A 19,311-nucleotide genomic window follows, 5' to 3' on the forward strand; every position below is an offset into this window, starting at 1 on the left:
GGAATTTAAATATTGTAAACCTTAATAGTTTGTGTTATTAGTCATTATAAGATTATAAGTTAATGTTTTATGTTTAAAATCATAAGACTTTAGACTAATGCATAATATTGTGTTATTTGTATTGATTCAAATATTTGGTGTTATTAGACAATATTAGTATTGATTATGATTATGCTTTAATTTTAGAAAAGGGTTGGTTCTTGTTATATTTTTTTAAGTGAATTTTACTATGTAAATTATGAAATAATGGTTGGAGATTAGGTGATTTTTACATGCTAAAGACCCGGTTTTCATCCGGTTTTTACCCGGCCCGAAGGTGCATAGATTTCATCGGGTCTAAGATCGGGTTAGGGTCTATACATTAGATCCGGTCTATATTTCGGATCGGGTATAGATTAAGCCAAATTCGGTGTGGCTCAACCCATATACACCCCTAGAAAAATGAGTTAAAAGAAAAAAGATGGAAAAGTGAATTTTTTTATTATTTGGACGGGAAGTGAAAATTGGGTGAAAAAAAAAAATATGGGTCTCATGAAAAATTTTTCTCCCCATAAATGAGATGAAAATAGAAGGAAAATGGATAAAGATTAGTAAACATACAAATTTATCCTTTGATTAATAAAAATCAAAGAAAACAAAATACTTAAGGATATTAATATAATTTTACACCATTATAATTTTTTTTTTTTAACTTTTTTTTTTATCTTAAGAAATTTTTTTTTTTTATTTTCTTTCTATTCATTTTTTCTTCATCCAAACAACACACAAATAACTCCACTTTCCCTTCTATTTTCTTTGTTCTCATTTTCTTTCCTTTCATTTTCTTTCTTATATTCAAACAAAGTAGTGATAATTGGTAAATCATCCACATATTACTAAATGAGGTTAAATTAACATTTCTAATTAATTAATAATTATGAACAAATGAGAAGCTTTCCTCAAGGGAAAAACGAACTTTCATTACAGTAAAACTTAATATATAGAATAACGAAAAATTGATTACTATACTCAATAATTGCAGTTAATACAATAGCGTAACAGTGAAAATAAAAAATATAGTAGCCAGACATAGTTTTCCTTTTTATGCCAACTATAGTGGAACAATACTATTTACTAGAGAAACCCACTATTTAGGCAACTTGCATGGAAGCCATCAATAAGTTATTTCTTACAAACAAATTTTCAAAGGGGAAATCACTCTGAGACTCCAAGTTAAACCTAAAAAACTGGTTGAACCTGTTCTTGTATGTGGCAGGTCCTTATGATGATCCCAGAGTTAATACTTCACCTGAACAGATCCATCTCAGCATGTGGTCTTCACTCTTGAGGCACAACACAAAGGAATGCTTGAGCAGCAGTGTACGGTAACTCAGTAGCTCATGTAAATTAATCTGCATGAAGTTTCCTCCTTTCGCAGCGATTAATGTACCAAGTGGCATGTTTCTGAAGAATCATGCCAATCAGAACCTTGAGGCTTGTGAGCATAATGTAGGTCATTGCTGAAAACAGCATAATCCAGAAAAGCCTCCAAGGAAGGGGGTTGTAAGGAAGGTTAGCAGCATATACTGGAGTCAGAACTCGAATGACCTAAGAACAGGGGAAAAAAGGGAAGATATAAAGACATGGAATCAACAGCTAAAAACCATGGTAAAACACAGAATAAATAATTCATGCTTACCACACATGCTGGAGCAATAGGGACAAAAGTTAGGTTTTTCTTTGCATCCTCGGTTTCTATATTTAGTGTCTAATAAATAAAAATAGCAGTCAGGTGTATTAAAAAAGAAGGTCCATTAAAAAAAACAAACAAACAAAATGTTTCGGCAAATGGATGATCAAAATAAAAAGTCATGACAATACCTGCTTACACAAGGCTTCAAGGAACTCAGAGAATGCAATGGGCTTAATGTTATTAAATTTAGCAATGAACGAATGCTTGATAATATCAATAGCCATTTCACATAGAAAAACCAAGAGGATATTCTGCACCATACAGAATACCTGTGTTAGTAGCAAGATCGAGAGAAGCAGAGAATTTGATTTCCATTAAATAAACATAGGGAATGTATAATTTTCCAAATGATCTTACAATGAGAAAACTTCCTAACCAAGAGCCTTCTGCTTCCAGAATATTTTGAGCCAAAACGAATAAGATAAGTGCTGATATGTGGAATCTCTCTATGGAATCTGCTTGTCAGCAGTAAAATAGAAATGGGAAACAGAAATTGATAAATTAAGAACAAATGCTATAAATATAAACATGCATGGACGCGCACACGCACATCTTAAATACAAACATGAATTGCTAGACATGCACTCCATGGAAAGCAAGTATTATGCTGGCGTGTACACAGTATTCTAACAACAAGGTGTTAAGTACAAACATTATTGTTCTTTTCCAAGTTTGAAATGAAAAAGAATGATATCCCAACCAAACTGCACAAAATATAGTAAGAAAAAGAAAGGGAAAAAGACACCTCACCGAAGTACACCAAACTGCGAACATTATCCTTATTATAACCCTTGAACACATAGCTTTTGATCTCGGCAAAATTATTTGACACAAGCATAGCTGGCAATGCATTATTGTGAGCAACCATACAGGCTGATAAAGTGATTGCTTGAACTAACAGGATGCAAGAATGAACAAGTACAACTAGTCAAGGAAACTATCGGCACTTCAGTTTTCTCTTTAACCTTCATAAATAAAATAATATTGCAAACTAATCTTAAAAATATTATCCTCAAAGAAAAAGGATATTTGAAGCAACAATAGCTACAACTTGGTCAGAAATGAATCTCCAAATCCAGAATCTCGTACTTTCCATCTCTGGGTGAAATTTTGCTAGTCCTTCAGCTGAATGAAATAACATTCTCATTACATCCCCATTAAAATGCTGACATAATTTATCAAATATCTGCAAGAAAGTACAACGATCACTCAGTCCAGAACATTAAGAAATGAATGTAATCGCCATAGTAGTGCACAACGCACCAAAAATAACAGCATCTGACTCCTTGGCTTACAATTTGTGTAATTGTAAAGTAAACTGTTCAAATACCAAAAGGCCGCATTACAGACACTCACATTACAAGGAAATGTCATGCACAAAATCTAATTGAATATCAACCTTGCAATCAGAGGTCCATAAATTTGACATATCTGGGTATCTAATTAGTCACTAGTCAGTATAATCCAGATTCAAATAATAATTTATGCTCACCTCTAATACATTGTAGATCACATACAATTTGATGGTTGATTGACCTCGGATCATATGATATATTAAGCTGATATCTAAAGACAACAAACATTAAAAAGGAGGAGCATAAAAACCAATTTGTTACAACAAAACAAAACTGATTAATACAAAAAGAAAATATATAACCAATAAATATCAAAGCACACTATCACTGTACCTATTTGCTGCAAAAGAATGACTCCACATACCATCATAAGAAAACAGCCAAAATCCGACAACTCAACAGTAGATGGCCTCTTGAACTTCCTGTCATAGGCGTGAAAAGATCATAAGATAATGAGGAAAACCATGAGAACCTACCACAAATTTTTGGACAGTAAAAGAGAGTTGGTAGAAAAGCATACAAATCAAAGCACATAAAGTGGAAGATCATATCATAAAGTTCCAATCTCTTCAGCAAACACAGCTTAAGCAGTAAAAGTTTGAGACTTTGAGGCCTAATGCCTGTATAGCTTACAACGTATCTAACAGCATAATACAGGTAACATGGTTCAACTACAATCACCCTGTTCTCTTTTTCAAAGATTTACTACGATTTCAGAGCCTGAGTACATGGAAGAATGATTTTGTACTGAATGGACACTGCTTAAACCAGAAATAATAAGCAAAAGAAAACAAGCACAGCAGGATAAATCTATCATCAAAATCCTACTGCCATTTGCAGATTATATTTAAGTACAATAAGAGAAAATATTGAGGTGAATCACAGACCTTGCTCTTAGAAGTCTCCAAATGGTGATAGCAATCCTTGTCGGCATCACAGTTAACAATGACAAAAAAGAATTGAAACAGACAAAGAAGCCAACATCTATAAGCTGCAAATCGATTTCATGTATGAGACAACAGGACAGAAAATGTGGAAAGTCATTAGAAATACGCAATTGTAAAAAATAACAACCATACAGTCAGCATAAAGTCTCAAGCCAAATCCTTTCCCCATAACTCAGACATCACCTAAGGACTAAGGTCTAAACAATGGAGCATAAACCCATAGAGGCATCACAGAACTGCAACCAGATTTCCTCATTTTATTGTTTTCCATTACTGGTGAACAAAGAAAACAAATGAAAGCATACAAGTACCAATTCACATCTCCACGGCAATCGAAAGATAGTGTCATAAACTCTTTCTCTTCCCTTTTCGTCGCCAAGAGTAGTTGTGCCCCTCAAAGAATTTCCATTGTACAGTTCCTCCAGGAAGTATGTTACAGGTGACTTATCCGCTGAAACATATAAAGCACAATATCACGAATAAGACACCAAATTGCAGGTAAGAAACTGCTTCACTAGTTCCCATTGGTTGATGAACCATGAAATAAAGCAATGACGTTAATTGAATTGGATCTTTGTACTCACAATCAGAACCATGAACCAGCAAAACACGATTCAACTCCACGGTGTCAGATCTGGCAACATTACCACCGCCACTCAGGACCAGTTCTTTCTGCGAATTCTCAACCTCTGCCGAAGTTACCGAACTAAGTTCCTTGGCGTTACCGTCATCAAGCGCCGAAACCGCACAAGTAGCCCCGCCGTTAAGGATTCTATACCGCAGCTCGCCGTAGCTGAAACCGTGGCCGCTGGCAGCAGTGGCTGTACTTTGTTCCGTGGCGGAAGTGGTAGGCATCTCGTCGGTTGTGACCTCAGCGAGTAGTTGACTGGTGTTGACTTCGAAGTCATGGTTAGAACCGTTAACGGAATCAAAAGTAACGGATTCAGGGTGAGCGGGCTTGTGCTTCCGCTTCTTCCTACGCTGCGGTTGGGATTGCGGCGGTAACCCTCCGATTACGCCGCCGCCTCGGTACCTCATCTTCCCTGTAAGGTATACCGCTCTCGAAGAGACTAGTTTTTGCACACCACCGGTTGACCCAAACCGGACCCAACCTAACCAAAACCAAAATAAACGGAATGCATGCTAAGCAGGATAAAGAAAATGAAAATTAAAACACATTTAAAAAAAAAACTGTCACTTTTATTTTTATTAATTTTTAAAGTAAATTATATACTATTTTTTATTCTCTTTAAAAAAAATATCTTTCTCATAGAATTATACATATTTTTATATGGCTAAATGATAATTTATTCAATATATATCATTCATGCTACTCTATGAAGCTTTTGAAATAACAATTTCACAACGATGAAATTGAACCGAACCAAACCAAAATCACAATGGGTCAGGCCAAGAACCCATTTACCAATGGCCTTGACTATTGAATAAATAATAATGATATTAACAAAAATTTCACTTCTGTTAATTTACATCCAAGTTTAATTATAAGACTAACTAACATCTCATCTTCCTAGTCAAATAAAATCTAAATACTAGCAATTTAGTCTCAACAGACAAGACAATCACTTGACTAATAAGCTTAGTATAGTTCTCTATTGATACAAACAAAATTCGTATTTACATCTTATAGAACATTTAGACACAGACCACACTACCTTAATTCTTAACTACTGTAATTTAGAACTATTTCATATGTTAGCTTCCCTCGTTCAAGGTTCATCATGCAACCAAAAAAATCTAACTGAAAAAGGGAAATATTTGTACATACACCGCTCAAAATTAAAATTAATCCTCAGCAATATTACTTTGCTCTCCCTCTTTTCTTTCCCTTCACTGGTGTTGCAGCTCTCTCAACCGCGGCTCCGCGTCCTCCCTTTTTGGTTCTGGCAGAAGCTTTCTTGACGGGCAAGGATTCCACTGAAGGCGGCGAAGCCACTTCACTGGCTTTCTTGGCTGCCTTGCTGCCATCAGCTGTTGCCGGTGCAGCAATCTTGCAATCACTGGGGCGCACAGTTCCACCTTCCACAGGAGGATCCGTGGTCAGCGATGCAGTTGAGACATTAGCATGAGTGATGCTGCTGCCAAAAGCATTTAGCTTCTCCCTCAATATTTTAGTGACATGGTCTCTAAGCAATAGGGCAGTTTTATATTCACGGGTGCACTTGGAGTAGAAGACTAGAGCATTGTTGGCCAGTAACAGAAAGTCTCTGAAAAGTTCCTTCGATGTCTTAATTGTTTGGTTGCTAATTCTTGTTCGTATGGTGTCGAAGTCCATATGCTGCCGGATCATGTTCTTGTACCTTCCGCGCTTCTGTTATGAAATATAGTTATTGGTAAAATACATCCATCCCTCTTTCGTTGTATCAGTGATTAAATAGCAATTTTATGGTGACAAAACTCAGGAGCCAACTATAGAAAGATGGGATGGGATGGGATTTCTAATATACACATACCTGACTATCATGTCTGCGGCGGAAGGCAGAAGCACCTTTGGTTTCCAAAATGGAATCTAAAGTCTCCATCATTTCTTGTATTCCATCCTTTTTAGGGTTTGTATTGTCCTCACCAATGCCGGAAGATTTGGCAACATCATCACAGTTGCTGGTAGAACTTTCTTTACACCGTGATGCATCAATAGAAACCAAATTGTCACTTTCAGGACCGCTAGCTTCATTAGCATTTTTGCCACAATCCTTTCTCTTTCTCGTCCCTCTTCGTTTTTTCAAACTTACACCTTTTCCTTCATCTATAGTTTGTTCTACCTTATCTACATCTAAATCTTTCTCGTGGTCGGTAGACCTTGCAAGTTCGGGCTTAGTCTCAACATCTTCAGAAGACACTGCTGGAACCTGGCATTCAGTTGACCAGTTCGGCCGAGTTTCGTGTGTGAAACTCCCGGCAGATAGCCCATCCTTCGACGTCTCTTTAGCGGAGGATTCAACTCTTGCCATTTTCTGTGGAGGAGCATGTAATTCAGGTCCAGCTGAGCCATCACCAACATGACAATCATCTATATTCTCATTCTTCACAGCCTTAAGGGATTCAAGCTTTGATTCAAGACACCTGGAATACAAAAAATGGTACCATCCTATGTTTCAGAATATGATTAACTTTCCGTAGAAAGAAAGAAAGAAAGCATGCAACCAACCCAATAGAATCTTCAGATAGCTCCAAAGCTTTCTTAAGCTCTTCAACTCTCTTCTTCCTAATCTCCTCAAACCAAGTCCTGATACCACAATGAAATGAGTTAAAGCATTAGACTTCTATTCTATATGTACTAGCCAAACAGGGAAAGTTTGAATGAAAAAAAAAAAAAAAAAAGTAGTTATTCAACTTACGTGCTATTCCCAGAATAACGCTGTTGTAAGTCTTCATATTTGGCTTTGCAGGCCTACAAAAATAACCATCTTTGTACATGATAGTAATTAAAAATAGCAATTAGGCCACAAGATTCGAACCCTCTAGATATGTTGAGGCAACCTGCCATGTGATGGCGGCGATTTCTATTAAATAAACGTTACAAAAGAGAGGTATGGTTTGAGAGCAAGCATGTGCAAACGATGATGCAAGCAGTGTTAACTATAACTAAGTGCCCCTCGTGTACGCCACTTATTATATTTCCACGTTAAATTCACGCAAACCATTCATTTCTTCAACTTGTTAATGTTCTTCATTGTAGTAGTATTCGCATCTTCTTAGAATAATAATTTCAGTAATGACCCATTAAAGGGTCCAATCTAAGATCTTCGTTTCAATTCAACATTCCGTTTGGTTGACCGCGATTAGAAAGTATATTATTTTTATTATCTAAGTCACAAACATAATAATTATTATTAAAGTAAGGGAATGATAAAAACGACTTTCCAGCTAAGCAAATATAGTATTACTATAATAGCAATGAGTCATGACCACGTAACGGTTTGGAATGTTATCGACTTATCACAAATTAAATCATTTTTGTTCTATTATATATACTTTAAAACAGAATAGCATAAAGATTAGATAGATAGGCTTAGTTAATTGTATTTAAAAATGATTAATTTACCTCGGGTGTGAAAGTGCAGGGAGAAAGGTGAGTTCGGGCACTGAGCTCGGCGGCGACGACGGTCCAGTCACGGGTGCCGTGCCGGAGAATAGCTCCGCCGAGGAGAAGCTCTTCCCAGGTTCCCCACGTCACCATCACCTCCGCTCCCATCCGCCGTACACGTGTACGCCCCCGATTACAAAAGAAATAACACACCCTCCTAATCCTACGCACCCGGGCTCACGTTAGCAACCAGGCCCCTCGTAAAAAGAAAAACCGAAAAAAAGAAGAAGAAAAAGACCAGCCTTTGCGGGTATCTAAACGGCAACCTCGAATAGTAACAAACACAACGGAAACGGAAACGGAAAATGACTCGTGATTCGCCAACCGAGAAACAGAGGAATAGCTTTTTGGGTATCGTAAAAAAAACCGTATTTTTTTGCTGACGTGGGAAGAAGGCAGCTTTGATTCCTTTTCCGGCCGAAATCGGAGGTGGAGGATTGTGAATTGAGGTTAGGGCTATGCGAATGGGAGAAATGAATTGAAAGGGAAAGGGTTGAGGGATAGTTAGAGAGAAAAAGCTTCAACTTTGAAGTCCGAATTGGGAGTGACAAGTTAAGAGAGAGAGAGAGAAATCAAATCAAGTAGCAAAAGGGAAAAAGGATGGAAATTGTACAATTCGATTTTTTCATTTTCCTAATTACCACCAGTTTTTTCTCTCTTCTCTCTGCCTTTTTATATACTTCCCATGAATTCTGTGTGAAATTACCATTTTGTTCTTCACTACTTCTGCTTACATTTTTCAACTTTTCTTTTGGTGATTAATATTTAATACTTTCAGGGTTTAAAATTTTGAATGAATTTAAAGGAGCTTCTTTAAACACTATTTTTGTTAAATTATATTTTTTATTATATTTTATATGAATTATTGATATTTAAAAAAATATCCTATCAATCCGATTAACTATTTTTTATATTTTTAAATAGACTAATTACATTTATTAATGAAAAATAATAACATGTATTTTATTTATTACTTCTAATAATAAGTTCTTTTTTAAAAAATATTATACCCCTTACTTTTTTTTTTTTTACCAAAGATAGGAGACTCGAACCCGCAACCTCTTAATTGATTTATACCCCTTACTTTATTTGAAAGGTTTTAACATTTATTATTTAATATATTAAAAATATAAATTTAATTTTAATTCAATTATTAAATAACATTTATTCTTTTAAATAATCATGTGATAAATTTAATCATAATTTCTTTTGATGAAATATTATATGAAAAAAGTTTAAGGGTTAATATTTTTATTTGAGTAAAGTATCGTTTTTATCCCCAACGTTCGGGGTAAATCATCTTATTTGTGTCCCTAAAGTTTAAATCGTCCTATTTGTATCCCTAACGTTTATAAAAGTGATTCAATGTTATCCTGCCATCAATTACACATCATGAGCGCTCTAGTTTAAGTTTAAAAATCTCTTCTAGAAGTTAGAATACAAATGTCTACAGAATCGATGATCTACTCCAAAAAATAGCTCATCAAATGTTGAAACTAATTCCTACAATATTTACATAATCACTTTTTTAGGGACATAATTGAATCTAAACACAAATAGTGGGTATAATATTAAAATCGAACACATCCAAGTGAGACCTAATTGAGAATGAATACATCTAAATGAGAATAATTGAAAAATATAATCTAATTTGTTAGTATAATTGATAGTCAGATAACATTGAATCACTTTTATAAACATTAAGAATACAAATAGAACTATTTAAACGTTAATAACACAAATAGGACTTATCCCAAACAATGGGGACAAAAATGTTACTTTACTCTTTTTATTTTATATTGGTCAATACTTTTAGTTAGTAATCTAATATTCTTAATAATATAATAACATATTTTTAGTCAATATTTTTAAAAATATTAAATTTTGCTAGTTTTTTAGTATTATCTATATTATATAATTAAATGTATATGTAAATTTTATTCTATTATGCATCAAAATTAAATTATAAATTATTTTAAAATTTATCTATTTTTAAAGTATTAATTTAATAGATAATGTAAAAGTGCAATTATTTTAACACACTGAATTGCATAGAATGATAGAAATTAATAGAAGTATGTCATTTTTATTTTGTATTGTTTATTCTTGCATAACTTTAAACTTTTCACGAGACGAGATTGCGCGGTTTTGGCTGGGGAAGAGGCTCGAAGCCGAAAATTTGAATCTCCATTGGTTGAACAATCAATTTGCTTTTGTCTTTCATACTTTCTATTCAAATCGAGTGAGTTTCTAATAACAATATTTTTTGTAAATTATTGGAGGATTGGATTTCATTTTGGTAATATTGTAATTTTATTAAGTAGTCTCCGCATTAAATTACGTCAAAGTCATATAAATTTAAATAATTTTTTACATAATCAAAAAAGTTCTACATCAAAGCCATTTACCTAATCAAATTATTATAATGTATTTTTTATTTATATTTTTTCTTCTTTTCATATGTCGTTATTATTATTATCTTTTTTTTTTATATTTTTATTGTCGTCGTCACCACTATTACTAGCTCTTTCTCTTCTTCTTCCTTTTTTTTTTTATTTGAATTTATTTTCTTTTTTTTTTCTCCTCCTCCATCATTATCATTATTGTCATTTTCTTTTTATACGTAAATTACCTTGTTTTATTTCTTTCTTCATTCTCTTTGAAATTTTTGCACATGTAAAATTTTAATCCAATCAGTATACATTCGAGTCTAATTGAAAAGCAATACTCTTAAAAAAAGTAAGAACAACAGAAAAAAAAAGAATAAAAAACAAAAAAATACATCGTTAAATAAGGGATTTATTTGTTTTTGTAAGTTGTAACAATATTTTGGTATCAAAATTAAGAAATTTCGATGTTTTTTTTTTATTTCAAACGAAAATTCAATCCAATAAATATAAACATGTATTCATTCAACTAAACAAGATTCTAATATAGTACAAACATGTTCATTCAAGTAATTTCAGTGTTATCTTGTGATCTTTTATTATATAATTTTTTACATTCGTTCAATTAAATAAAATTATAATACATGTTCATTCAAGTTTAATATGAGAAGTAATGCTCCTAAAAAAAGAAGTAATGTTGAGTTTGGAAAACTCCAAAATTTGTATGATGATCAAACATTGATTAAAAATGATTAATTACATATTATTAAATTAATTGTATTATGATTATAATTTGGTTGTTTAACAATTTTGTTTTGTGCAGATTTATTATTGGGCCGAAATTTACACAAGCCCAATGTAATATCAATATTCAGCCTTGTGCAAAATTACATATGATATGTGGCTGAAATGTTTAATTGATTAGCAAGATAATTGGGTCAGAAAATTATTGAGCAAGCCCAAAAGCAATGCTTCTTTGTGACCCAACAATTGGTTGGTTCGAAAATTGGAAGAAGAAAGAAAGCAACGATGCATGCTTTCCTCGGTTACCCACTTTCTTTTTTGATGGAATTCAAATTTAATTAACTTGGATTTAATACAAGCATTGGTAACAGGAAAGAGAAAGTTACAAATAGATTTGATTGCTTTAATTGCCTCACACGTTACTATGCATAAAGTGTGAGAAGTGGATTTTAATTGATTTTAATTCACTCATTACTTCCAAAGTTTTCTTTCTTCTCTTTCTTCTCTCTCTAGTTTTCGTGTGTCACTTTCATCAGGGAAAGAAGATGGAAGAAGCTATCAGAGATAGAAGCAGAGAAGTTAGGAAGAAGCAAGCGGTCAAGGTGATGATGGCCCTTGCAAAAAGAAGATCTACAGTATGGCGTGGCTGAGATCTTTACCACTAAAAGTAAGATGTGGTGAAGAAGTCTCAAGATCTCCATACCTAAAATGGTAGCAATCCATTTCGGTCAGAGAAGAAGATCCCTTAGGTGAAGCTCGTTTCTACTTTTTGTTCATCCATCACAGAAGGTAGCTACTGTAGTTACGTGGAGGAAGAAGCAAAAATGGAACAGATAGAATTGTCAAGGATCAAGGATTCATCAAGGTCAAAAATTCTTCTTGGCGACCAAGTCAAGATGGAAGGCTCAGATTGATGAAGCTTGATGAGAAGGGATGAGAGAGAGGTAATTGCATGTTAGTTTTGCTTTCGGTTTCTCTCTCTCTTCTCTCTGTCCGAACCGGTTTTGATTATTGAAGAAGAAGAAAGGTGGCTTGGTTCAACCGATTTCAACCTTGGAAGCTTCCCCTTCTATAAAAAGGGTGAATGGCCAAGGGTTGAAGCAAGGAGAGTAAGCACAGAGTTCTCATAGCAACCCAAGCTAACAGAAGTTCTTCTCCTTCAATGTGTTTCATTTTGTATTTTCTTTAGTTTTGTCTGTCTGAGTCTCATGGTGAAAAAGGCAAACAGTGTGAGGTTTGTAAGAAAAAGCCAGTGAGTGGAAAAAGACAGAGTGTACAAAATTAAAGAAAAAGTCATAGGTGTCTTAGAAGTCCTTTATACATCTATGTGTTGTGTATCATGATTCTGTGGGAATCTCCTTGCAAGTTGGGTTAGCACTTAGCAGTTGAAAGCTTGGTAGGTGACCAAGTCAAGTTCAGGATTAGGGATAGATTCTGGACTTGTCCCATATAGGAAGGGTAGTTTCTAGAGAGAATTGGTGTTTGTAATCTGGTTGATTATAAGTGAAATTCCATCATTGTTGTGATGGAGACTGGACGTAGGCTGCATTGCACTTAGCAGCTGAACCAGGATACTTCTTGGTGTGATTCTCTCTTTCTCTTCTACTCCATTAAAGTTTATGTTGCTAAAGAGACAAAATTGAAAAATATCTTCTGATTGGGTACGAGACAAAAAGAAAATGTCTCGTGTATGGTTATGAGACAAAATGCAGAAAAATCTCCTAAAGCATTCTAAAAGGCATCAAGTATTACTCAGCGAAAAAAATGGGCTAAGATTCAACCCCCTTCTCTTAGCCACTGATTACCATCAGTTGGTATCAGAGCTTGGTCTCAAAAAGATCAAGCTTTGCAGCTTGGAGAAAAGATTCTGATGGCAGATAACAGTGGCTTAAATATGGTGGCCTACATTTTGACAGAAGGGCAATCAAGCAACAGACCTCCACTCTTTAATGGAAAGAACTACACTTATTGGAAGGAAAGAATGAAGATTTTTGTTCAATCAGTAGATTACAGACTCTGGAAGATAATCCTGGAAGGTCCTCAATTTTCAACCACTACAGGAGCTAATGGTGTGGTTTCTCTCAAGAATGAAGCCAACTGGACAGAAGAAGACAGAAAAAAGGTGGAGCTCAACACCAAAGCGATCAACTTGCTCGACTGTGTGATTAGCTTCGAGGAATACCGACGGGTATCAAGATGCACAACGGCAAAGGAAATCTGGGACAAACTTCAAATCACTCATGAAGGCACAACCCTAGTAAAGAAGACCAGAATAGACATGCTGAATAGAGAATATGAAATGTTCTCAATGAAAGAAGGAGAATCGATAGATGAACTGTTTGAAAGGTTCAACATCATCATCAACATCAATGGCTTGGATGCTATGGGGATCACATATCCTGAATCTGTGCTTGTGAGGAGAATTTTGAGAAGTCTCACAAAAGAGTGGGAAACTAAGGCAATAGTAATATCTGAGAGTAGTGGCCTTGATTCTATGACTTATGATGATTTGAGAAGAAATTTACTTGCTTTTGAAAACACATATTTGAAAAAAGATACAAAAAGAAAATGAATAGCTCTCAAATCTGTTACTAACCCTCTGGATGATGAATCCAGTGATAACTCATCTGAAAATGATTTTGTTTTGTTTGCTAAGAAATTCAGGAAAATGGTAAAACTGAAGGAAAGAAGCAAAGGGAGCGGCTCAAGAAAACCAAAGAAGGATTTCAGTAAAGTGATCTGCTACAACTACATAGAGGTTGGGCACTTCAAATCCGATTGTCCCAAACTGAAGAAGGAGGACAAGCCAAAGAAGGGAAAGAAGAAAGGACAGATGGCCTCTTGGGAAGACTTGGAAAATGATTCTGATGAAGATGAAAAATCAGAAACCAAGTCTCAAACTTGCCTCATGGCAGATCACGTAGAGCAGGTAGTATTCCATAACCCTGACACTAAAGACCTTCATCTCATTATAGATCACTTTTTTTGAAAAGATTAGATGTTTCTTAAATGAAAACTAAACTCTTAAGTCTCAAATCAAAATTCTTAAAGCTGAAAATGATTTTTTAAAAGAAAAATTGAGAGAAGCTGAAACCACTGTTGATCTTGTTGAAGAAAACAAGCGGTTGAAAGCTGAAATAAAAGGTTGTGAAAAATAACATTCTGTGGTTGCATATCTTAATTGTTTTGAAAAAAATGAGAAGCTGCTCAAAGATGTAAAATGATTCAAAGAGGACTTAGCCACCTTTACTCAAAGTTCAGAAAATTTAAATCAACTCTTGGCTAGTCAAAAACCTCTTTATGATAAAGTTGGGTTGGATTTTCATAAAACTGCAAAATTTGTTGAAAAACCTTCGTTTACAAACATGGCATCATCCTCAAATGATGTAAGGTTTCAAAACCCAACAAGCTTTGTGAAAACAACAACTCATAGATTTTGTAGATTATACAACCGGAATGGATACTTTCCTATTCAGTGTTTCTTTGATGAAAGAATGACTGAAAACAAAGTTTGTAAAATTGTTTGTGACTATAATGGCTTGGGACAAAGAAGATAGTTTGACGTCAAAGGATCCAAAGAGATTTGGATACCTAAGGTCACTTGAGCTTATTTTGTAGGTTTACCTAGCATCCAAGCGAAAGGACAATATGTGGTATATGGATAGTGGATGCTCTACGCATATGACCAGAAATGCAACCTTCTTCATTAAGCTTGATGAATATGATGGAGGATTTGTCACTTTCGGTGATAATGGAAAAGGAAAGATAGTGGCCATAGGTAAAGTTGGTAAGAGTTTTTCTTCTTTCATAAATGATGTTTTACTTGTTGATGGGTTGAAACACAATTTACTAAGCATTAGCCAATTATGTGATCTTGGATATGAAGTTATTTTTAGGAAATTGGATTGCTTAATTATTTGGGAAAAATCTGGAGAAATCTTGTTTGAAGCTAAAAGGTATAATAATGTGTATGGATTGACTTTTGAGGATTTAAAAGATCAAAAAGTAACATGCTTTACTTCACTTGAATCTGAAAAATGGCTTTGGCATAAGAAATTGGGTCATGCAAGCATGTACCAAATTTCTAAGCTTGTTAAGAAAAACTTGGTGAGAGGAATTCCAAACATTAAATTTGATAATGATATTACTTGTGATGCTTGTCAATTAGGCAAACAAGTAAAATCCTCTTTTAAACCAAAAGATAGAATTTCTACCAAGAGGCCATTAGAAATGTTGCATATTGATCTTTTTGGTCCAATTAGAACTCAAAGTTTAGGAGGTAAACACTATGGTTTGGTGGTGGTGGATGACTACTCTAGATTCGGTTGGGTACTCTTCCTAGCTCATAAGAATGATACTTTCCATGCTTTTTCAACTCTTTGTAAAAGAATTTAAAATGAAAAAGATTTGAAAATTGCCCACTTAAGAAATAATCATGGAAAAGAATTTGAAAATCAAGATTTCGAAAAATTCTGTTATCATTGAAAATCAAATCTAATATCAATAAACTTTTTTATTAACTATATGTTTTTTTACTAGGTAAATCGAATTTTTTGTCCTTTAATGAGTCGATATGTAGATAATAGATATATCTATGTGCATATATTCTAACGGATATTCTAATAATATCTATATTAAGAAGTATATTCAGTAACAAATATCTGTACTAGACTCATATTGGCTTATTGCTGAATAAGGACGGGAAGTGGTGTTTCCAGTGGCGGACGGGTGAGTAACGCGTAAGAACCTGCCCTTGGGAGGGGAACAACAGCTGGAAACGACTGCTAATACCCCATAGGCTGAGGAGCAAAAGGAGGAATCCGCCCGAGGAGGGGCGATGATTTTGGAATTGCACATAACTTTTCATGTCCTAGAACTCCTCAACAAAATGGGGTAGTTGAAAGAAGGAATAGAAGTCTTCAAGAAATGACTAGGGTTATGCTTTGTGAAAATGATGTTCTAAAATTTCTGTGGGTTGAAGCTGTAAATACAGCTTGTTATATTTTGAATAGGACTATCATTCGAAAAAAGTTAAAGAAAACTCCTTATGAGCTATGGAAAGGAACCCCACCTAATCTTAAGTATTTCCAAATTTTTGGATGCAAATGCTTTGTACTTAACAATAAAGAAAATCTTGGAAAATTTGATCTAAAATCCTATGAAGGAATGTTTGTTGGATACTCCACCACTAGCAAAGCATTTAGAATTTACCTCAAGGAACATAGAACCATAGAGGAATCCATACAAGTGTCATTTTGTGATACTAATTCAATTCTCAGTGCCCTTTTAGATGATGATACAGGAAGTGAAGCTGATATGAACCACCAACCAAGTCAAGAAAGTTCCAAAACTGTCCCAAGCGAAGAACCTGTCCGTCCAAAAATGTCTCATCAGGATGGAGGAGACATTTCAGTTTTGTCTCCTGAACAAGCTAGAGAATCCGAAACAAAACAGTCTGCTGAAACTCATCAAATAAAGCAGAACCTTACCTCAAAGGCCAAGAGAATGAAAGTTTTTGAAGGGTTATCCTCATGAGTTTATCATTGGTGATCCTTCCCAAGGTGTAACCACTAGATCCTCGAGCAAGAAGCAATTGGAACCTAGCAATGTTGCATTCTTGTCCCAATTGAAACCTCTCAACATAAAGCAAGCTCTTGAATACCCCTCATGGGTCAAAGCCATGGAAGAGGAGCTAGCTCAATTTGAAAAGAATGAGGTTTGGACACTTGTACCAAATCCAAATGGTAAGAAGGTAACCGATACAAAGTGGATGTTTAAAAATAAATTGGATGAGGATGGTAGTGTTGTTCGTAACAAGGCTAGATTAATGGCCCAAGGTTACGATCAAGAGGAAGGTAATGATTTTGATGAGTCTTTTGCCCCAGTAGCTAGAATGGAAGCAATTAGGTTGCTTCTTGCCTATGCTGCCCATAAGGGTTTTAGAATGTTCCAAATGGATGTTAAATGTGATTTCCTTAATGGTTTTATAGATAGAGAAGTATTTGTGGCACAACCCCCCAATTTTGAAAATAAAGAATTTTCAAATAATATTTTTAAACTTTCAAAGGCTCTTTATGGCCTTAGGCAAGCTCAAAGAGCTTGGTATGAAAGGCTTAGTGCCTTCTTGTTGGAAAATCACTTTCAAAGAGGTACTACTGATACTACTTTATTTATCAAAAAAACTAATGATGATATTCTTCTTGTTCAAGTTTATGTGGATGATATTGTGTTTAGTTCGGCCAATGAAACCTTGTGTGAAGAGTTTGAAAAACTTATGACTAGTGAGTTTGAAATGAGTTTAATGGGAGAATTAATCTTTTTCCTTGGTCTCCAAATTAAACAAACTCCTAGTAGTATTTTTATTCACCAAGGTAAATATGCAAAAGAATTAATCAAGAAATTTGGCCTTGAAAATTCCAAATCAATGGGAACACCTATGCATCCAAATACTAAACTTGAAAAGGATGAAAATGGCAAAGATGTAGATGAAACACGGTATAGAGGAATGATAGGTTCACTCATGTATCTTACGTCCTCTAAACCGGATATTGTTCAAAGTGTGGGTATATGTTCAAGGTTTCAATCTCACCCAAAAGAATCCCATCTTTCGGCCGTCAAAAGAATCATTAGATACATTAAGGGAACTTGTGATTTTGGCTTATGGTATCCTAGATCTAATAATTTTTGTGCAGTAGGATTTTGTGATGTAGATTATGCGGGAGATCGAGTGGATAGAAGAAGCACATCCAGAATGTGTTGCTTCCTTGGAAGCTCACTAAACATGTGGTCAAGCAAAAAACAAGCCACTGTTGCTTTATCCACGACTGAAGTCGAATACATATTTGCCTCTGCTAGGAGTGGCAATGGATAGGGTAGGGTAGGGTTTGGATCTAACCCTAACCCTACCCGCGGGTTGAGAATATTTCAACCCTAACCCTACCCACTATTAACCCGCGGATACCCGACCCCACCCGCGGGTTACAAAAAAAGATGCAACATTATTATATAACTTGATGATAATTTAAAATAGAACTGACTTTTATGTAAAAAATATTAAATTATCAATTAATGATCTTCTTTTAATGACTAAGGATCTTTTCATTTAGTGAGAGGTCTTTCGTTCAATATCCACTTAAAACATATTTTTATATAAGTATATAACATATACATATATAGGGTGCGGGTTGGTCGGGTAAGGTTGAGGCACAACCCGCACCCTACCCGACCCGCACGAGAACCCTACCCACACCCTACCCTACCTGCTGCGGATCGGGTTGGCAACCCTACCCGACCGGGTGGGGTTGGGTTGGATACCCGCGGGTAGGGAACATGTTGCCACCCCTAGCCTCTACTTGTTGTTCTCAATTAATTTGGTTAAAAACTCAGTTAGAGGACTATAAATTGAAAATCAATAGTATACCTTTATTCTGTGATAATATGAGTGCAATAAACATTTCTAAAAATCTTGTTCTGCACTCTAAAACTAAGCACATTGAGGTTAGATATTATTTTATTAGAGAACATGTGCAAAAAGGTACCATTGATATTCAATTTGTGAAATCTGAAGAACAACTCGCTGATATATTCACTAAACCTCTGTGTGAAGATAGGTTCTGTTCATTGAAGAACAGCTTGGGTATGCTGGATTTAAGTTCTGTTGAAAAATTGTGATTTTATTGATCCTGTTTGTTTTTTGTCTCGTAGGTTGGAAGGAGACAATATGGGAAGGTAGTGAGCAAGCCAGGAAACAGGGGGAGACTGATCACAAGTGTTACTGAACATAAGGCCCACCAAACTCTTTTGACCCATTCCATGACTTTGGCCCGTTGGATTTCTTCATTATTTTTTTAAAAATAATTTTTGGAGGTTATCACATCATACCTTTATAAGGGGAGTTCATGTCAAATCAAAATCTTTTCCCCTACTCTCTCCCCTGATTCAAGGAAAAGATCTTTCAGTTACTTTTAATTTTAAAAGATTTCCTTGATGATAACCGCCCCATTAAATGCCCATTATTCCATTAATCCTCTCTCCACTC

General features: G+C 34.9%; 2 protein-coding genes across 2 annotated transcripts; both read right to left on the reverse strand.

The window, feature by feature from the left end:
- Positions 1-980: 980 nt before the first annotated feature.
- Positions 981-5,431, reverse strand: LOC112733425 (protein POLLEN DEFECTIVE IN GUIDANCE 1). The gene is made up of 11 exons (XM_025782366.3): positions 4,619-5,431; positions 4,346-4,485; positions 3,975-4,078; positions 3,421-3,509; positions 3,225-3,298; positions 2,762-2,918; positions 2,483-2,650; positions 2,090-2,187; positions 1,861-1,983; positions 1,679-1,747; positions 981-1,587 (listed from the first exon to the last, which is right to left on the reverse strand). Exons 1-11 carry the CDS (start codon positions 5,070-5,072, stop codon positions 1,387-1,389), a joined length of 1,677 nt encoding a protein of 558 aa, XP_025638151.1. The 5' UTR covers positions 5,073-5,431; the 3' UTR covers positions 981-1,386.
- Positions 5,432-5,621: 190 nt separating this feature from the next.
- Positions 5,622-8,876, reverse strand: LOC112733426 (uncharacterized). The gene is made up of 5 exons (XM_025782367.3): positions 8,101-8,876; positions 7,394-7,446; positions 7,204-7,281; positions 6,509-7,118; positions 5,622-6,366 (listed from the first exon to the last, which is right to left on the reverse strand). The coding sequence occupies exons 1-5, from the start codon at positions 8,248-8,250 to the stop codon at positions 5,857-5,859; spliced, it is 1,401 nt and encodes a 466-aa protein (XP_025638152.1). The 5' UTR covers positions 8,251-8,876; the 3' UTR covers positions 5,622-5,856.
- Positions 8,877-19,311: the final 10,435 nt, after the last annotated feature.

This window comes from Arachis hypogaea, chromosome 13 (assembly GCF_003086295.3).
Source record: "Arachis hypogaea cultivar Tifrunner chromosome 13, arahy.Tifrunner.gnm2.J5K5, whole genome shotgun sequence".
Taxonomy (NCBI): domain Eukaryota; kingdom Viridiplantae; phylum Streptophyta; class Magnoliopsida; order Fabales; family Fabaceae; genus Arachis; species Arachis hypogaea.

What these genes read in the sequence shown, in the direction of transcription:
- LOC112733426 (XM_025782367.3), bottom strand. Translation starts at nt 8,250, where the DNA reads ATGGGAGCGGAGGTGATGGTGACGTGGGGAACCTGGGAAGAGCTTCTC. An exon ending in CGTTATTCTGGGAATAGCAC is followed by an intron (nt 7,282 to 7,393) that starts GTAAGTTGAATA and finishes TTGTGGTATCAG; the next exon opens with GACTTGGTTTGAGGAGATTA. An exon ending in GCCGCAGACATGATAGTCAG is followed by an intron (nt 6,367 to 6,508) that starts GTATGTGTATAT and finishes ATTTCATAACAG; the next exon opens with AAGCGCGGAAGGTACAAGAA.
- LOC112733425 (XM_025782366.3), bottom strand. Translation starts at nt 5,072, where the DNA reads ATGAGGTACCGAGGCGGCGGCGTAATCGGAGGGTTACCGCCGCAATCC. An exon ending in TGGAGACTTCTAAGAGCAAG is followed by an intron (nt 3,510 to 3,974) that starts GTCTGTGATTCA and finishes CGCCTATGACAG; the next exon opens with GAAGTTCAAGAGGCCATCTA. An exon ending in CATTCTTTTGCAGCAAATAG is followed by an intron (nt 3,299 to 3,420) that starts GTACAGTGATAG and finishes TGTTGTCTTTAG; the next exon opens with ATATCAGCTTAATATATCAT.